The following is a 21,117-nucleotide window of genomic DNA, read 5'->3' as shown; positions in this document are numbered from 1 at the left end:
GTTGGAGAAAGTCAACATCGGGGTAGCCCCTCTCGGAAAAACTAAGCCCACCAACTGCTCAGGTGTGGTGTCTATTGAGAGCTTGGCCTTGTCCATGGCCGATAAGACAGCTTGTTGATGCACTCGCGATGCCATAAGCAGTCCCCAGATGGAGATGTTTGCCTGTATCTTTTTCAACTGCTTCAGTACATCCGCTTCTTCGAGTTGCTTCTCTTTCTACTTCTCCGCCTCCTTATCTTTCCCAGATGCCTCTGGCTGGTCCAGGTGCGGGGGCTTGAAATACCGCCCACTCCTGGTCATATGATCGACTTCGCCGATATACCAAGTATCATCTGGCTGATTGCTCCCCCAATCCTCATCCGTGTGGGCAAGACATAAATCATCGTCCTCCCACCACATTCCGTTGGCAGCCAACAGACACCTGTCTGGCTCCGGTACAATTGCACCCACAGTACTCTCCGTCCACATTCTCGTAGCATTCTCTATCATCGTGCACATAGCACTTTCAGTCCCCTCAGGGCCCTTAGCTTTCCTGATTCTCTCAGAATCCTCAAACCTTTCTTGTTCCAACTGCGTCAATACAGCTGGCTGTTCAACAATTCACGCATTCACAATGCCCAAGTCTTGAGCGAAATTCTTAGCATCGGCGCTCTCCGACGATTCATTCTGATTTCCGGCCCTTCCGGCCACAACTAATATTCTTGCCTCTGCCGGGCCTTGTTCCAACTGAGCTTCGTCGACAACGTCTGGCATGTCATCAAGCCACCCGGTGACCTCTGCTGACTCCTCAAAGTTTGACCAGTTGACTACCATGCCCTCTGGCTCTTGTTCATTGAAAAATCGGAGGTTAGCAAAGTCCTCTTCCACAGTTGTCAGGTCATCTATCCTCTGACCAGATTTATTCCCCTGTATCATACAAAGCTCTGCTCCCGCCGACAGTTCAAAGTTTGGCCCAACTTGGCCCACTAATAGAATGTAGTCACTCGGACTGTATACTTCCTCAGCAAAACTCCCAGATTCCTCAGATCCTGGCTCAGCAATCCCATTCTCTCCTGGAATCTCCCCTGTTCTGTTTTTGACAGTCACCACCAATGGTTCAGGTTGGGCTCTGGAGATGTCCAACATGCACAAGTCAATGCAGTCAGGAAGGAGCACCTCCGACTTGGGTAGGTGGGTTGGGGTAATATATATGCTAGGATCGTAAGACACGACCCCAGTCTGGATAAAGTTGATTCTTTTAGGAGGTGGAGCTTGGTTGTGTGGTGGGAGAGGGTTTGTTGTAACATTGGGTTTTTCTAATCACCTGCTTGTCAACGAGATTTTGAATCTCATGACGCAATCTAAAACATTGGTTAGTGTCGTGACCATGTTGTTGGTGATATGCGCAGTATTTTGTTGGGTTATGAGAGGGAGGGAGTGGATTTGGCAATGGCCTCGGCTCCAGGGGCTTTAAGTGCCCTTTCCTGATTAATACCCTTAGAGCCTTGGACAGGGGCATGTATAAAGGCGTGAAGGTTCTTTGGCCTCTGGGTTAGAATTTGGTGGTTTGGGTGTTGCTTCCGGATGCGCCAGAGAAAGGTGTAGCTGCCATGGGTCTTGGAGGGGGAATGGTGGTGACCATGCTTACTTCTGAAGTCCTAGCATTTGCGGCATTGCTGGTGCCTGTGTTGTTGTTGCGGTTGAAGGTTCTTCGGGGTTGCTCTCTATCTTGGTCAATCAGACCTTGTTTCATAGCATCCTCTATTTGTACCCCCATCTCGTGCAAATCTGAAAGGGTAGGGAAGGGGAGCACAATCATTTTCTGCATCAGTTTTGGCTGGAGATTGCGCACAATCATCCGGATTTGATCTTTATCTGTAGGCCTTAAGGTCATCATTGAGGCCTTCGCCCTCCATCGGACCATAAAATCCGAAAAGCTCTCCTTAGGCTCCTGCCTTGTTGTCTCAAGATCATGGGTTGTAATCTCGATCTGAGTGTTATAGGAGTACTGTGCAATGAAAGCCTCGGCCATCTCGTCCCAGTTCTGCTTAACATCATCTTCTAATTTTGCATACCAGATAGCGGCCACACCTGACAAGGTCCGGCCGAATAGTGAAAGCTTCTGTGGTCTGGTGAGGCCCATCGGTCGCAGTATATCTAAGAACAACCGAAGATGGACCATGGGATCCCCGGATCCGTCAAAGCGGTCGATTTGTGGCATTTTGAACCTATCTGGCAGCGTCACAGCCACGTCAGTATATCCGTCCTCAATGTCTGGGATGGACTTCACCCCCTGGGATTTCTTGAACAACTTCTCGAGCTTGCTCAATTTCAATGCTGTATGGTCTACCTCGAACTCAAAGGGAGAGTCCAGTTGATTGACAAGCGTAGGTGCCTTGGATAACTGTGGTAGAATCGGGGGCGGAGCTGGCCCCATCGGGATGTTCGTATCTCCCTGGACATTTGGTGCCTCCCCGGGTGCTGGAACTCCTGGTGGGGGAGGAGCTGGGTGTGAAGTAGATGCCCCAGTTTGTTGTTGCAACCTGGCAATTAACTCTGCCTGCTGGGCCATGATCTCGGCTTGTTGTTTGGCAAACTCATCCCGGCGAACAGCGTCTTGCTGCATGGCTCTCATGGTCTCCTGCATCTGGCGCGTCATTTCTTCAACTCCTGTCGGTACTGCCATACTGCCCTGATCTGTCTGAACTACTGGCAGGTCTATCTCTATAGCAACAAATGAGATTTCAGTCCGACTGTCCACTGATGGGGTAATCCACTGCTCTGGCAACCTCTGCTCGGATACACTACATCTTCTCAACCTCCGTCTCATAACTGGGGCTAGGGAATGATACACTGGTTGTCCGTCGACCAGATCCTCAGATCGAAGGAGTTGGCGACCTCTTGTCCAGAGTGCTTGGGAAATATTTGCTTGGTCTGAAGCAATTGTGCTAAACTACCCCTAGCAAAAAGATAAATAAAGCAATAATAAGGAAATAAACGAGCAGGAAAACGGACAGCATAACAGCGTAAATAAACACAACACACAGTCAGGTATAATTAACACGCAATTGATACACTGTTCTCAAAGACTGATCATTATTCCCAAATCACTGTCCTCGAAGCTGAATTTGATACCCGCAGATAACTGATTCTGAAAATACTAAACTGGTGCCCGCAGGCCTGATATCCAAAATACTGAACTGGCGCCCGTAGGCCTGATGCCCAAACTTGTAAACTGATACATGCATTCGTATAGAGACGCACTCTAAAAGCACATAACAAACAAGTGAGAGCCAAAACACCCCTATATTGGGGTAGGGTTTCCCTGTCCTATTTTGTCAGGAACTAGGGTTTCACTACGCGTACAGCGGTTTCAAACAACTTATAATCGGGTAAGCAACCTGTCCTAGCTTTGGAATGGTCACTATGGATTCCGAGTATGCACTAGGTTGAATGGTAAAAAAGGGTGCCTCGGTAAAATCGGGGTTTGTGTTCCCGTCGTGGCAGAGCCCGCAACCGGTCAGCCTTATGGTACGTTTCTCGAAGCGAGCCTCTGGTAAACCGTTCAGGAATAGCATACGGAAAACACGGTGTCCTAGGCGCACCAATGCAAATGCAATGCAAAGAAACAGACAAGTGTAGTTAAAACCAGATATCATGAGTTCGAGTCAACTTCTCTAAATCCCCAGCAGAGTCGCCAGAAACTGTAGACGTCCCCGAACGTCCTGGGAGGATGATCCCTCGTTTTGTTCATTGGGCTCACTACAGTTCAGGACTCAAAGTCACGGTCCTATATCTAATCTCGCAGAGTGCAATGCAAGACCGATGAATCATCAAAGAGCTCAAATCCGGCAAATCGTTTTTGAAAACAGATTTTTTGAAAGAAGTGCCAAACATGGACTGCTTTGCCAGATACAGAGTCGCCACCTAAATATTTTATTTTGAAAAATTTAGGAAACCCTGACTCGTTGCCTAAGGCCACGTGTCCGTCATCACCAAAGTTGCCTCGGCTCGAGAACTTGGGTACGATTGGGGAAGGTCACTTCGTGAGCACCCCCGCTCGCTCGATCAAAGATCGGCCTCTACTAACCATGATATCTAGTTTTGAAAACATTATGCGTTCTTATTCCGGTTATTAGCCTAGATTTACTATGTGATGCGCACAACATACAAATATAGACCGGATCGCCTGAATTGGAACAACACATCTCATGTTTGTTTATTTTGAAAATGGTTTGATGGTGCTACCCGCAAGTAGGCTAAGACGTGGATTTGCCACTCTCGGGTGGGCTTGAAATAAGGTGATTTGCCACTCTCAAGTGGGCTTAAAACTCACAATTGATGAATTGTTCCAATCCAAATAACCCAACCTTCACCTACAGGCATTCAGGCAGTTATATCACAGAAGCAATTAGCCTCATGGTAAGCATGCTATCATGGCAGTCACTCACACGCATGCAAGGATGCTAAAGCATAAAACTTACCGAGTACTCCAAGCCAAAACAAAAGCTATATTAGAGATCCATGTATGATCCTAACTATGCTGAAATGCCTAATGCAACACATGTAGGAATGCGACTACAATAGGCTCGGCTATTCTAAACATGGCATGTGAAATGCTACAACTAACAAGTATTCAACTCGGAATTGAAATACAATGCAGTTAGTATGATGCGCCGAGCCCGGTGCATGCAAAACAGATGAATGGATGCAAGCATGCGAGCATAAGTATGCTAATTGAAACATGCCTTTATCTAACCATCATAAGCTCGTAAATAAAAGGGAGAAAGACGTGGGGTTAGAAGACATACATCACATACACGCACACTTATTACAATTGTGCCCTCGCTCGGAGGGTCCGAAAGAATAATACAGTCCAAATAAATAATTAAATATTACAAAACCCTAATTAATTAACAAATTAACTAGGAAAGCGGATAAACTAGCATGCAAGCTTATGGACTGCCTCAGCTCTGTTCCGAATGATGAAAGATGCATGCTCGAGTTGCCTTGCGCCGAAATCCATTGCGATGCCCCGATTCGCATCCGTTAACAATTAATGCCGGAATGCTGTGCAAGGCTTTAGAAAGCTACTGATTTCTGATTTGCTACAACAGAGAGCAAGAAAGAGGCACAGCAAAGTATTTTCACATATGTATGCATGACTACTCTTCAGAGAGTGTAGTCCTCGATCCTCGGGCCACCAATCACGCATCTCGATGCATGATGGCCGAGAAGTCGAATTGCACGACTCGATGTGAAATGAATGCACATATAAATATAACAAGACCTAAACGCCATCATGGGTAATCCGGAGTGTCGGCGACCGGGAATTGAGACACGTTTCGTCACTTAGAGTATGAAGCGTCCCTCGTTTCCCGTGCTTAGGCTAACTCCTATCCCAAACACAATGCGAATGAGATGGCATACACAATGCGACTAACATACAATCTAGCATACGCAATGCTATGAACAGGGATACACAATGCTCGATGTAACATGGCATACACAATGCTCTAACATGCAACCTAGCATACGTAAAGGCTATGGACTAAAATGGCATACACAATGCATGATGGACTTACACCAACATGAGTGGACCTCAGCCACACTCACATCAGTGGCCATATGATGGAAATGAGACAACCGAAACACATGCAAACATGCACGATGTAAGGGATCGATCCTAAGGCATCACTCTACCAAAGCATGGAAAAGGATGCAATATGGCATACACACACACACAAATTCTAGCTCTAAAACTTGATACAAAATGGTCCCGAAACATGTAAACATGGCACACAATGCAAGCTAGGGGGCCCGGGTACCGAAACTAGTGAAGTGTGTTACACTAGAGGTATCCAAAGCAATGCACCAAAGGCAAAATCATCCCCAAAAAGACCCTAGGCAGGTCTGAAACAGTGGAAAATTGACCTAAAATGATGACTCAGAATGCAACGAAATGGAGCTCATTCAATGGTCGGTAAATGAGGCACACAAGCCCGACTCTCAAACGCATTTAAAGAGATGAAAACATGGCAACATGGCATTCGTATAAGCTCTCAAATTTGATGAAAAATGACCCCAAGGCATGAAAATACCTCAGTATATGCATGGAATGGATCTCAAAACTCAAAGCTAAGCATGGACCTTGAACTACAAGCATGCAAAACTAACATCATTCAACCACAAGACCCAAAAATAGAGCTAGGGCAGTCCAAAATAAGCACATTATCAGTTTAAGGCATAGCCAAAATATGCTAACATGAGGGGCTAAAACAACACGCAACCTAGGCTAGTAAGCATGGTTTACATGGCATGTACATGAAGCATAAGAGAGGTGACCAAACCAGCCAAAAATAGGAACATAATATGTCAAATAAACCCCAAATAACCACTGAAACGCATCCAATGTATGCAAAAATGATGAGCTCATTTGGAGGGCCATGCAAGGGGTTACTTAACACATACAACAAGAACACTTAACATGGAAAAACCAACTCTGGAAATCAATTATGAAAGCCCTAAAACTCACCAAATTGGCCCTGAAATGGGTCAAGGAAGCGCGCAATGAAAGGCCCCTTTGAGAGGCCTTGAATGGAATTGTTCTACACATGCATCATAGACATAAAATATGGTCAAAGAGGCTTCGGACAGAGCTAAGGCAGACCTTGAAACTCACCAAATTGGGCCTAAAAAGTGGCTTCACAACATGCAAGTAAGGAGCCCTTTGGAAGGCCAAAAGGGCCAACAAACAAGACAAAGAGAGAGGGGGTCACCCCCTCTGATTTTAGCTCTTAAAAACACATCTAAGCTACTGAAAATCCACTGTATTTCAGTGGCTAAGAGGCCAAACCAAGGCCAATGCAAATGCTCTAATGCATAGCCCTAATCATGAGGAAATGAAGCATGCCAAGAGGAAGATGACCCCAAACAGAAAAATTTCCCTAATCAAACTTCAAGAGGGGCTCAAAATAAGACTTTTTTTAGTTCATGGAAAATCTCGAAAATGCTTTCAAGTAAGGCTAAGATATCATGCAAAATAAGCCCTAAAAGAGAGATGAAGCATACAAGGATGTAGGAGACCTCAAACAGAAAAGTATCCTTAATCAAACTTTAAGAGGAGCTCAAAATAAGACACTTTTCAGTTTATAACAAAACCCAGAAATGCTTTCAAATAGGGATAAGCTATGGAGAAAAATAATGCAAGAAAAGGGGAAAATGAGACTTACCCTTGAAGAGCAGGTTTCCAGCAACTTCTGGACCAAGATGGGAGCTCCTTTACCTCTGCAAATCAGCTCCAAGATGCTTGGATGGATGATGGAGGTGTTGTACCAAGGGTTGGTGTGCAAATGGTGCAAGAAAATTAGGGTTTGGAGCTTGGAATACTGAGCTATGGAGAGAGAAGTGTATAAGCCTCTAACAAACTTGTTGAACCCTTGCAAATGAAGACAAGATTCTACTTTATAGAGGAGAGGCTCTAAAGCTTCTCTAAGAAGCCTCAAATATCCTCCATACACGTGTATGGAGGATGGTCCAAATGCCTCTCAGCTGGCACAGCTGGATTGCATTCAGAGAGAGCAAAAAGCAAGAAGCAGGCCGACCAGTTCAAGTGGCCGGCCGGCCACTCCCCCTGGTTGGCCGAGCAGGGGTCAAAAGGTTCAAGGAGAAATGCTGGCCTGCCACCAAAGAAAGGTGGCCTCCCAGATGAGTGCAGCACAACTGTATGGTGGAAAATCAGAAAATGTGACCCAAGAGAAAGAAAAACCAGCTTTTTAGCAAGGTTCAAAAGGGTCAAGAAGAATTACTGGTCAGCCTACCCATATTGGTGGCCTCCCAGATGAGCACAACATAATGGTGGTAGGAAAAGCCAGAAATTGTGGCTCAAAAGTGAGAAAAACCAGTTTTCTGTTAGAAAAATCGGCTTTAGGAGAGAGAAAAAGAGAAAGCTGGTTTCCAAGGGGAAAAGGTGGCCTCCCACCATACTACCACCTCCCTAGAAATGAAAATAGGGTCCCTACCAAAAATGGACCAAGACGGATGCAAAACGAAGGTTCGGGGGCCAAAACGCACAGTCTGGGGCCCCGAAAACAGGCTGTTAGGCACCGGAAGTGGCATATGATCACAAAGGTGGTCTCCCGGGCCACAGTGTCCCTCTAAAGGGAGGAAACAGGGTGTGTGCCATAAACCGGAGCAAACAGAGGTAGTTAAGTGGTCCCGAACCGAGACACACGACCGACGGCTCTGAAAACTGGAAACTGGGCTCCAGACAGGAAAAATGGCCTACGACCACGAAACGTAGCCTACGGCCACTGAGAGATGGTCTACGAGACCACTCCCTCCCTTCGAAAAGAGAAAATAGAGAAAACAGGACCTGGTTCGCAAACCGAGGTAAAGCACAAAAGAGCCCCGAAGTCCGGGGGCAAGGCTCGCAGCCGAGACTCCGCAACCTCAGAACGAGCACAATATGCAATATCACCGAGCGCTCAGTTGGTGATGTTTGAGTCTTAAGGTCGTTCAAAAATGGGGTGTCTACACACACACGCATGCTTATTACAATAATTGGCCCTCTCGACGGAGGGAGAGAAAGAATAATACAAACCATCTAATCAACTAACTAACAAGCTAATTAATTATTACACAACTCTTAACTAATTAAACAAATTAATTAAGGTACAAAAATAGTAAAGCGGCCTAGATAAGGGGGACAAATGCACGCTCGATCGGCTTCGCTTGGAAATCCGTTGCCATGCCTCATGTTACCTCTATTTGCACTGCTCTGTACCTCTGCAAAGTGTGAAAATCTCTGTGATGCTTCTGAACCACCTCATGGGCATGCTGAGAGGCCATCGGCCAAATGGTGAAGCCATAGGCCAAAGGAGAGGTGTCATCAACCATTTATGAGGTCATCGGCCAAACACTTTTAGCTGATCGACACACCAGATAGCCGATCGGCCATCTTTTCCTATAAAATGCTGTTTTGCTGCAGTATATGACAAACAAAGGTATGACAATGCATTAACAAGACAATGTTTGCAACTACACCCCTTATCATGTTTGAGACTCAAAGGAGTGTAGTTCTCGACCCTCGGACCACTAATCACGCATTCCAATGCATGATGGCCAAAGGAGCCAAGTGTGCAATTCAATATCAAATGAAATGCACAAAAACACAAAAGGGACCTTAACCTCTATCATGCTTGATCAAGAGGCAAGGCAATGCACACACAATGCAATGCAACCTAAGCATGCAAGCAAACATGCAAACAGTTCAAGCATGCAACAAGTATGCAACAAGATCATGCAATGCAACTAGTATGCAATAGGTATACAACCTAAACATGTAGAGATGCATGGCATAGGTATGTGACAACAATACCAACAACAAGCATGTGACAACATGTAATCTTAACAAGTATGCAAGATGAATGAGCATGCAACAACATGTCAATTAGCAAGCATGTGATAACATGCAATATGACAAGCATGATGTAAAATAACAACTCTGAACAACATGGTAAATGGCCAAAAACTAAAGGTGGAAAGACCTCAGCCATACCCGAAATCAGTGGCCAAAAGTACTAAAATGATGGTACCAAAATGCAAAACAAACATGCATGCTAATTGGCCCATAAGCTAGGCAACAAGACATAACTCTCAAACATGAGCAAGATGTGACAAACATGAGAATGTGGCAATGCAATAGGCTCTGAAAAAATGTGAGGAATGATGCCAAATCAACCAAACAAAGCAAGTATAGCATGCAAGCAAGCCTAAAGCTTAAGGCTAACCATGCAAGGCAAGCCCCAAAGGGCCAAGGCCACCCAAAACAGTCCTAAAGCAAGTCAATACGAGACCAAAAATATGCTCGGAACTAGCCAACACAAGCTAGAATACAACATCGAAAACATGAGGCATGCAAGACTACAAAGGGGTGTTACACTACACCTATCAAAACCAAACATGGCATGACTTAAACCAATAAAAACAAAGTTATGGCATATCAAAATAAGCCCAAAAACCCACTTAGATGGCATCCCAAAGACCTAAGCATGGAGGCATACACAATGGTCCATTCATGAGGCATAAGACATCAACTCTTTAAAGCATTAAAGGAGTGATAAGTGCAAGTATATGAGCATGAAACATGGACTAAAATAACATTTCAAATGATGCCAAATCATGATAATGGTCCAAATAAAGAATGTTAAAGGACTCAATACTCAAAGCTAACAAGATAGATTGAATCACGACTATACAACGCAAGTCAAGCATGACCAAAACAACATGAAACAGAGCTGAAGCATGGTAAAACATGACTAAAAGCTCCTTTGAGTTGAGCCAAAATATGCAGGCATGATGGTCTAAACACAAGATGCATGTTAAGGTAATAGAGAGGATTACAAGACGAGGACATGGTGCATGTAAGAAGCCATTAAACCAACCTTAGGCAGAGGTAAAATATGGCAAAATAACACCAAATACTTGCTGAAATGGAGCTAAAACAAGCTAAGCAAACATGCTACCAATATAAGCCATTTATACTAGCATATAAGACAACAAGGAGAGGGGATGACCCTCTCCTATTTAAGACCTCAAAACTACCTTTCCACCACTGAAAATCCTCTGGATTTCAGTGGTAGAAAGGTCATGCAAAACCAAGAACAAGGGCCGAAAGGGATGGCCTAAAACAAGGCCTAACAAGGCCTTTGAGGGAGGAGATGACCCCCAACCAAAAAGTGACCTTAAACAAAGATCTAAAGCATAAAAAATCAGAACTTATTGTAGTTTAGAGTCAAGCTTAAAACAATAAGCAAAAGGGTCTAAAATCTTAAGCAAGAATGGGGGTTTAAAAGCAAGTTTGCTCACCCTTGAAGAACACATTCAAGAACACTACACCAGCACCTTTCTCTGATCAAAACCAGCCCAAGAACTCTAAAACCAACTCCCTAGTACCTCAGAAACAAGAGGGTGGTGTATTGCTAGGTGTTTGTGTGCAATAGTGTGAACAAAACACCCTTTAGAGTACAAACACACACACAAATATAGAGAGAGAGGAAATATATATAGAGATAGTGATATAGAACTTCTATATCAAATTTCAGAACCTCTAAGAAGGGAGGAGGAGCTCTCTTCTTATAGGAATCCAATTCCAAAGCTTCCTAAGCAAGTTAAAACAAGGTGCAAATCCCTCCATAAACGTGTATGGAGGATGTGAATTGTGTATGCCAGTTGTGACAGCTGGCATAAAATATCTGCATAAAGCAGATGAACAGGGCTCGGCCAGAAAACAAGGCCAATCGACCAAACAGAGTGCCGATCGACCAAAAAGAGTGCCGATCGGCCAACACTTTTGGCCGATGGCAAGAAAACAAGGCCGATGCCTTCATGCCTTGGCCGATGGGTTGAGGGGATGGCCAACAAGCCACCCTCTTCCCTCAGAAACAAAACCACAAGTCCTTGGTCCACAACCAAGCACAAAACAGACAAGTTGAGAGATCCTAAGGCAAGGCGCGCAGTCGAGACTTTCGAGAACTCAAAACGAACACAAGCATGGATGATCATCGAGTGTTCAAACGATGACGTCCAAGTCATGAGGACGGTCAAAAATGGGGTGTCTACAGATACGTCCAACATTTCTCAGTGATGCAGTGACTTTAACAGACGTAATAAATTATATGCTTTGTTTTTTCCTCAGATGCTATGTGACTTTGTGCAGCGATGCAGTGATGCATGTGACTTTTTTCCTTAGATGCAGTGATACATGTAAATTTGTGCAGTGATGCAGTGATGCATGTGACTTTCTGACTTTATAAATTATATACTTTGTCATTTTTTTCTTTAAATGCAGTGATGCATGTGACTTTGTGCAGCGCGACTTAGATGCTTTGTTTTTTCCTCACATTTCAGAACTCATCTAAGTCACATTAATACGACCACATGGCAATAATGTTGACAAACAACTATATAAAGGACTGAAGGAGCGATGGTAAACACACAACCTTTCCACTCAGTTCGCCCTAGGAAACTATTGTTCATTTATTGAGAAAAAATCAAATGGAGTATAAATTCACAACAGGGGGTAGGAATCGCAGAGGTGAGAGTTCACGACGAGGAAGAAGAACAGAAGAGGGACTCGTAGGGGGTAGGAACTTCAAAAAAGGTGAGAATTCACGCCGAGAAAGAGGAACGGGAAGGGGAAGTGGCGATGTTGATGATGAAACACCATTTGTTTTGTTAGATGCCTCTTGTGCTTATCATGATAGGTTTGGGAAGCAACATTTTGTCATGCCCAAGTACTATCGAGATCCATGTGGTTTCGTGGAGGATCCATCTAATAATCAAACAGGACATGGTTTAGCAGACGCTAGACTTCTGAAGTGGCCCACACTATTTATAGAGCAAGTGCAAATGGAAAGATTATGTTGGGTAAATCGACTGAAGGTGCCGAAAACATGTTCAGTTGAGATCCAAAAGGAAGATCCAGATAATGTTGATCGACTATGTGAAAGACTTCGACGTGAGATTTCTCAAATGCACTGTAGGTCAGCTCGCGATATGAAACAATCTATACTTAAGTCAGTTGCCAATAAGAATGGAACAACACCAAATGCTATGGCTATCAAGGCTATCAAGGAGGATCCTACACTTCTCTCTGACCCTGAGCTCTCAGATTGTTCGGACTCTGAGATTGCCGATTTGAGCGAGGATTAGGCGTCTATCTGTCTACTATATTATATTAGGTTATCCATAATTATGTGTTGTGTGTGTTAAAATAACTCTTTCGACAGTGAGTTTGTAAAAGGTTTGTCTAATATTTATTTATGTAACTGTTATGTTGAATGTTTCCACAAATTATTTTTGTGGGATACTTACGTTTGACTAGTTACGTCATTCTAAAGTGTTATAAGTGTTATAGTCATACCTTTATTTTGTTTTCCTGTTCGTAGTAGTAATTAGCAAATTAGATACTTTGTATATGTTGCGTGGAGTTTTATTTAAATATTTCTTGGCAACAAATATTTAAGGGAACAACAAATATTTTTGAAAATTCTGCAAAAGTAGGCTTAGTTTGGAAAATAAATTACTATAGGGGCATAGTTTGGGAAAAGCCTTGACAAAATCTCTCTGAAACTGCGCAAAATATTCACTGGGGAGGGTGTGTGTCTGGAGGCCATTATTTTCATCTTCTTTTTTAATTTTTAATTTTTAATTTTTTATTTGTTGTTTTTATTTTTGTCCATCATCGATCTTTTTTAAATTATATTTGAATTATATAACAAAATAAAAATTTTATTTAAAATTTTATATTTAAATAAAATTTTTAAAAATATCAGGTAAATTAAGCAAATATTTAATTCACATTTTTTCATTTTTTTTTTACTTTTATATTTTTAAAATCATAAGCGGTGATTATTAATTCAATAGTAAAATCTTAATCTAATAATCTTTGATATGATATTTATGATTGCTTGTTTGTGGGTTTTTTTTATTTTTATTTTTATTTATTTTTATTTCATATCATTACAGTTTAAATCAGAACTATAGTTTTAAAACTCTTAATCACTACTCTTTAGACAATTCATGCTGTTTTTTTTTAAAAAAAATTTATGTATAAATTATTTATGTAAATATCAAATTGATCTGATAATCGTACATATAATTTTATCATTTTTTTAAAAAATAATGGATGCGAAACATAAAAAATTACATAATTTATTTTTAAATATTAAAATAATAAAATTTGGTAGCTAAGATTGTTTATCAATACAATATTTTATATGAATAATTTATATATAGAGATTTACAAGATGATTGAGTGAATTATAGAATGTGGATTGAAGAGAAATCAATCAAAATAATAATAATAATAATAATAATAATAATAATAATAATAATAATCAACAGTTTAAAAGTGCAGTTACGAACCACAATTTCTTTTAAAACAAAATTTTTTTTAAAAACGTGGTTTCTAACCACGCTTTCTTTACAAAACAGTTTTCTTTAAAAGCGTAATTTCTAACCATGCTTTCTTTACAAAACAAATTTCTCTAAAAGTGTGGTTTCTAACCACGCTTTCTTAATTAAAAATGTGATTTGTAACCACGCTTTTATGATTTTATTTATTTTTCTCGCCTGGACCAGAAATATAGTGAAAGTGTGTTTTGGAATAACGCTTCAGTTTATTTTGAAAATTTCGACTAGGCTAGGCTTAGTTTGAAAAATAGGTTAGTACACTACAAGAAATGTCACTTTTGGCTACCAAAATATTGGTCGCCAAAAGTCCAATGATTGGTCGCTGAAACGATTTAGCGACTAAAATATTTTGTCGCCAATCTCGTCGCCTTTACCCTGTCGGCGATAGTATTGGCGACTAAACTTTGTTTGGTCGCCGAAAGTGACTACATTTAGCTACTAAACTTAGTTTAGTCGGCAAATGTTATGTTTCCGCCACTAAAACCTTTAGTTGCCAAATGAATACTTTTGGCTACTAAGTTGGTTTGGTCGGGGAAAGTGTCACTTTTAGCTACTAAATAATTGGTCGCCGAAAGTACTCATTTGGCTACGAAACATTATTTAGTCGGCAAAAGGTGATTTCGGCGACTAAAGTATTAGTCACTAAAAGTGCTACCATAAAATGAGAATGACTATTATAGACCAAACATTTTGGTCACCAATAGAATACATTTTTTTAGCGACTAAGTAATTTTGGTCGTTGTTTCTTTTGCCCACTAAAAGTTTCGTAGCCAAATGCCTCTTAACATTCACTTCTTCACTTTTTGCCACCAAATGTTTTAGTCGCCAAATGATACCATTTTTTTTCCGTGACTAAAAAATTTAGTGGCCAATAGTTTCTTTCTCTCATTCTCAATTGTTTAGCTACTAATTATTTGGTCGCAAAAACTTTTAGGGGTTATGTTTTTGTTACTAAATTAGTAGTCACCAAAACATTTGATTCCGTATTTGGCTACCAAAATATTTGGTGGCCAAATATATTTAATGTGTTTTTTTTTTTTTTTTTTAAAAAAAAGAAATTTCTAAACAACCTGTATCCATTATGAATACAACCTGTACCCTGTATAAACAATATAATCCATCAACACTAAATATGTTATCAAGCATTCAACAACGTGCACACATTTTAGTTTCAACCATCCAAATAATTAATATTGAACGTCCAATTATATATATATAACAAATTCCATAAGAACCAAGTATAATCCAACGTCAATAATTTAATTCCATACATAATACAGGAATAACCAAATTAATTGTACACCTAGAACTTCTGTACCACAACAAAAATTATATTTTGTACTGCCCCAAAATTATTTTGTATCACGTGCTATGTTAATTTCTACCATGCCAACTTAGTTGATATTTACCACACCAAAAAAATAATTTGTACAAACCACTATACATACGGATAGAGATATAAAAACAATGCCCTCCTGTACTAGTAAAAAAAAACATATCCACATTTGTATGTCCAAAAACATATGCAGAAAAACAAAATTTTAATCATTAGTTTGGTGCATATAGAGGCACTTCTGGACGACATATATATATTGTAATAATTTCAAACATTAAAAGACAAGGAGAGTAATAGCTATTAACTAATGAAAGACATCCAAACATGGGCCCATCATGAGTTCTTGTTTTAGCTTTTTAATCTCTAAATCTATCTAAATAAATTTTAATAGTTAAATGTAAAAGTAAATTGTGTAAGTATTACCAAATTACAGAAATTATGGGTGTACTTACCATTTCATCCAAAAATTAGCGTAAATTCTTCTACAAAAGCATTGTAGGTAAATGATGAGACCCTAAACGCCTATTGAGTTTATAACAAATTTACTATCATCCAAAGAATTCTAAGTAGCATTTTTCATTTCACTATGCTGAATTAAAATCAATCCCAAAAATAAGGAAGATCCACCAGATATTGAAAAGCCATCATGACACTTCATACTACTATAAAAAAAATTGCAGCTTGTTTTTTTAACCTTCAACGACAGTAACAAAGTACCTGAAAATCAGCAAATGCAACCGGAGTTCCATATGTGCTCTGCATCTTCAATTTTATAAATCCATGGCAACTAGGAAAGGACAAAAAGAAATAGAAAATTAAATTCCACAAGCTTCACATATTAAGAAAATACATGATAAAAATAATTACTCCAAACCTTGAAAAGACTGGAATAGCTCTTGCTTTCGCAAAGAATTAGTTTCGCAGAGTTCTCATAGCTAAAATGAGGCACTTGCTTTCGCAAAGAATTAGTTTCATAGCTAAAGCTCTCATGTTGACATATTTAACAGATGGCTTGACAACCAACGACCACAGAACGAGTCCACAGAGTTCTTTAGAGTATTTGAGGGTAACTAGACCACTGTAATATGAATAAAGCGGGGTCATAACATTAATTGATAACATAATAATTTTAGAAATTTGGTTAAAAATCCCTCCACCTAGTTTTCTAATGGGATAACACCTGCTAGTGCCCAAGCATGCAGAACATGTGCAATGTGAGCTTAGAATAACGTGTTGACCATGTGACTAACTACTAGTATTCAAAGCAACAGATCAGACAAACACCCACAACAATGTCAAGAAATTAAGGAAATGGTGAGAAGTAGGCTGAGGATGCAAAATAGAGATCAAAACCTCATCCGTATTAAAAAATCCAGTCAGAGGGGGTAAAACTAAAAGAAAAAATGTTTAGATAAAGAGCTCCTTATGGAACTTTGAACAGTTCAGGGCAGCCACCATACCAGGATCATGAATGCCCCTTGAAAATGCAGCAGATCCTTTACTTCTCTTCTCCGAGCCAGGTTTTTCATCACCTAATCAACAAGTTCACATTAAGGCCACCAACAGTTAACGAAAAGTAGAAACATAGGCAGCAGGAAAGCTGAATAAAAAAGTTCTGGTGCGCTTAGATCTCGTGTTAGATTTTGGTAGATCAATGTATAAGGTGGATCCCTTCTCCAGGTCAAACACCATTCCCTGCAGAAAAGCATTTATGACCATAATATTTAATTATGCCTTTTCCACACAACGTACAAGGTTCAACAAATGTGAGCACCATAAAATCTCTACATCAGACCAATTTTTATTTTCCATACATACAAACTCAGGGCAATCCATCGAAAGCTCTCTCATATTCCACGGGTGGAGGACCAGCCAATATCAAAGATGTTTTTCTCCCTAGGACCTAAGACAACCGTCCCAATTCTTTGAAGCATATATACAAACAGATAATGAGCTTATATGCTTTGCACACATATGAAGCTAAAGAACCAACACAATTGCCTTAACAACTAAACTTAACACTGCCCACAGTAGATGTAAGGTTCATATATGCAAGTTGAACATTGCCGGCATTTCATCTTATTATGCAACTGGAACAATTCATTGAAGCATATAAACAAATTTATTCTATTATTTGGATTTTCACATCATCTTTGATCTCAATTACTCATCATCTGTTTTCTTGAACAAACAATCTATCGACCATCATATCATCTTTGATCTTACTCACTCATAAACAATCTATTATTTAGTTCCTCATTTTATTTTTTATTCAAATTCTAAACGGTGGGAAGTTAATTGTTGTAATTAGAATATGTGGTTATAGTGAAAGTTGGTGGCTATAAAATATAAATTTTATCCTAAAATTTCAAAAACTATATGTGACTAAGATTTATTTTAAATTCCCGTTTGCCAGTTATAGAAGACAATAGTTTAGTTTTAAAAGAACTCTTACTTTGCGAAGACCGATACGCATAGTGAGAGGTCGACCTCGTTTGTAGCTGCTGTCAAAAACTATCACATCAGCAAACCTTGCAGTGTAGTGAATCTGTATGGACAAAAACAGAATACCTCTTACAAAATTGCAACTGGAAATATAATGTTATTCATTGCATTTTGTCTAATGTTTACTACTACAATACTGGTTTTTAAATATCAAAGGATTCATCTCGACCTAAAATTCAACTTACTGAAGTATAGGACAACTTTCAACATATAAAAGCTATCAAAATTTCAGAAGAATTGAATACTTTATCAAGAAGTAATCTGTTTACATATCTTACAACCAGACCAAAGCTTATGTCCCAATGTCTAAATATCATATTAATAATTTAAAAACATGCCATGATCCAAATAAACAGAACAAAATAACACATAACAAAGCAATTTAAAACCAACCATTAATATTCAATAACTAATAAGGCCGAATATCATTCAAATGAAAAAGAATAAGAAGAGAATAATATTAGAACAAAGAAAGGCCCACTACGGTTCTTTGTTAGAACAAATAAATGATGTTCTTAGCAGAGCAATGTGATAAGAAAAAGGAAGGCCCACTATGGTTCTTTGTATTGTTTTAGTGTTTATTTTAATGTAAGTGATGAAATTCTCCCTACCTTGTTTTGGAAAGAAGAATGTGAGATCCATAAACCAATTTTGATAAGGATAGATTAAGTTTGTTTTCTTACCAAAAACTAACCAAAACACTACCTCCACAAGAGACAAGGGACCATGAGATCGAGTTGTTTCCAGGGTTGAAACCACTTGTTTGGGGGGCTTATAGAATTTATCCTCAAACTGAATTAGAATGAAAAAAATGAACATATCGTAGAATGAAAAAAATGAATTAGGCCCAAACATTCAAAAAAAATGAAATTCAATCTCAAACTGAAAATGCACCTAATAAGAGCTCATGAACAGGTAATTGAAAAAAACAATTAAATTCAATCTGGGCACTACCAAACCTCATAAACAGATGTCAAACACATGAGCATTGTCCAGTTTCATTTGAGCATTTTGTCGAACACATTGTGAGCAGAAGGGTCAGAAGACAACAACAAATACAAGCACGGATGAAACAGGCCAAGTAAGAGCAGTAGGTAGAGAAAAACAAACAAGGAAGAGCAGTAGTTAGAAAAAAAACAAACATACTTAATAAATTCACATAATCCATTGATTTTGCAATTTGTTTACAACCCAATCTCCTCATCAACACATTGAATAAATTTGATAAATTCAATCCATAACCCACAGTGAGCCATTCATTTTAGCTGGGCAAATTCATAATGAATGAGTGCATTGAATCCAAAAAATCAAAATTTCATAAATTAGAGCACAATAGAAAACACAAACAGAAAAAAATGAAGCAAAATGGAAAAGAGTGAGAGCTAAAGGAGTGTTCTCACACAGAAGCCGGTTTTGACCATGAAAAACTCCATTGAACCTCCAATCATTGCCGACACGACTGATATCTTCAGGTACCAATCCCAAAACTTCAGGTATGGGTTTTTGTGAGTGAATGGTGAAAGAAAGAGAGACAGAAAAACAATACCGAGCGGGAGAGAGAGGATCTCAGGCGACGGTGACCAACAAGGAAGTGAATCGGTGCTCCGGTTGCCGGCCAACGTGAGGAGGACCGGCGGTGAGGGAGAGGGAGAAGGACGCTGAAGAGAGAGAGAGAGAGAGAGAGAGAGAGGCGCTATTAATGGTTCAGGGTTGGGTTGGGTTTGGTGAGAGAGTGAGATAATTTATAGAAATGGTTATTGGCGACTAAAACTTTTTGTCGCTAAAAGTATTTTATAAATCCCTCGAAATATTTGAAATGTCTCCCTCCAAAACATTTTACTTCTTTGCCGACTAAAATTCAAGTTTGTCGCTGAAAACAAACTTTTTGCTACCAAAATTTTGGTCGCCAAAGGTAAAAAACATATTTTTTTATTTTTCGTTTTCATTCGACAAAGCAAATCGAAAAATTATAATTTTTTTCTGAAATTTAAAAAAAATCAATAAAGATAAAAATTAACAAAAAAAATGTAAATATTTGTTGCTTATTTTGAATTTTGAATTTTTAAAAAATTTTAAAACATATATATTTCTTAGATTCGGCTCGATAAAATGAATTGAAAAAATAAAAAATTTTAAAATAAAATTACTAAAGGACAAATTTTTTTGAAAAAATAGGTGATTTTTTTAGATGTTGCCCAATGGTTCATGTGATACAAAAATAAAATTTAAAATGTTAATTTATTATCTTAAAAGAACAGAGAAGTAAATGTTACAAAGTTTCTGTAGAGATTCAAACCAATGTTTTATTCATATACCTACTACTAATGGGAATTCATTTTTATTTAATTAATAAGCATGTTTCATTTTTATTTTTATTTTTAAAAAAGAAGCTTCTTTCAATTTTATTTTTCTCATTAAAAAAAGAAAGAAAGTCAAATTTCAAGTGGAGACATAAAATGTCATTGTTGTTAATCTATTCATACTGCAAAAACAAAAACAAAAACAAATTTAAGATTTGACAATCTCTATACGAAAAATTCAAGATTTGACAACCTCTACATAAAAATAAAAATAAAATAAAATAACTATTTTGTTTAGTAAAATAAAATAAAATAAAATAAAAGTAACTATTTTGTTTAATCATCTTTGGCGACTAAAATATGATTTGGTCGGCAAAGATAAAAGTAATTATTTGTTTTCATTCGGCTACCAAACAATTTAGTAGCCAAAAGTAGCTCTACAGCGACTAAAAAGGAATTTTGTCGCTGAAAATATATTTTTGGCAACCAAAATTTTGGTCACCAAAGATAAAAAATAAATTTTTTATTTTCATTCGGCTACTAAACAATTTAGTAGCCAAAAGTAACTCTACAGCGACTGAAAATGAATTTTGTCGCTGAAAATATATTTTTGACGACCAAAATTTTGGTCGCCAAAAATAAAAAATAAAAAAAATATTTTCATTCGGCTACCAAACAATTTAGTAGCCAAAAGTAGTTCTACAGCGACTAAAAAGGAATTTTGTCGCTGAAAATATATTTTTGGCGACCAAATTTTGGTCGCCAAAGATAAAATTATAATTTTTTATTTTCATTCGGCTACTAAACAATTTAGTAGCTAAAAGTAGCTCTACGGCTATTAAAATTTCTTTTAGTCACCAATTGTGATATGTTTAGCTACTAAAAAATTTTGTAGTGTCCATTGTAATTTTTTTAGCTACTAAATTTTTTTTAGTCGCCAATAATCAACATTCCCCTACTAAAAAAAATTAGTAGCTAAAAAGTTGGCTTTTGCCGACTAATATTATTTTTGGTAGCCAA

At 38.9% G+C, this 21,117-nt stretch overlaps 1 protein-coding gene across 6 annotated transcripts; it reads right to left on the bottom strand.

Moving 5' to 3' along the window:
- Window positions 1-15,149: 15,149 nt before the first annotated feature.
- LOC114258401 (peptidyl-prolyl cis-trans isomerase FKBP13, chloroplastic-like) lies at window positions 15,150-19,506 on the bottom strand. 6 transcript variants are annotated; one of them, XR_014346254.1, is made up of 6 exons: window positions 19,198-19,506; window positions 18,503-18,589; window positions 17,748-17,840; window positions 16,753-16,987; window positions 16,167-16,370; window positions 15,150-16,079 (listed from the first exon to the last, which is right to left on the bottom strand). XR_014346254.1 is itself a non-coding variant. In XM_082898458.1 (5 exons), exons 1-5 carry the CDS (start codon window positions 19,243-19,245, stop codon window positions 16,017-16,019), a joined length of 363 nt encoding a protein of 120 aa, XP_082754584.1. In that variant the 5' UTR covers window positions 19,246-19,506; the 3' UTR covers window positions 15,150-16,016. The 6 variants fall into 6 exon arrangements, 1 of the variants encoding a protein (XP_082754584.1); XR_014346256.1 differs by having other exon boundaries at window positions 16,753-16,824; XR_014346255.1 differs by lacking the exon at window positions 16,167-16,370.
- Between the last annotated feature and the right edge of the window lie 1,611 nt (window positions 19,507-21,117).

This window comes from Camellia sinensis, chromosome 12 (assembly GCF_055761805.1).
Source record: "Camellia sinensis isolate YWXY chromosome 12, ASM5576180v1, whole genome shotgun sequence".
In the NCBI taxonomy this organism is placed as follows: domain Eukaryota; kingdom Viridiplantae; phylum Streptophyta; class Magnoliopsida; order Ericales; family Theaceae; genus Camellia; species Camellia sinensis.
This window is presented reverse-complemented; position numbering and strand designations above follow the sequence as displayed.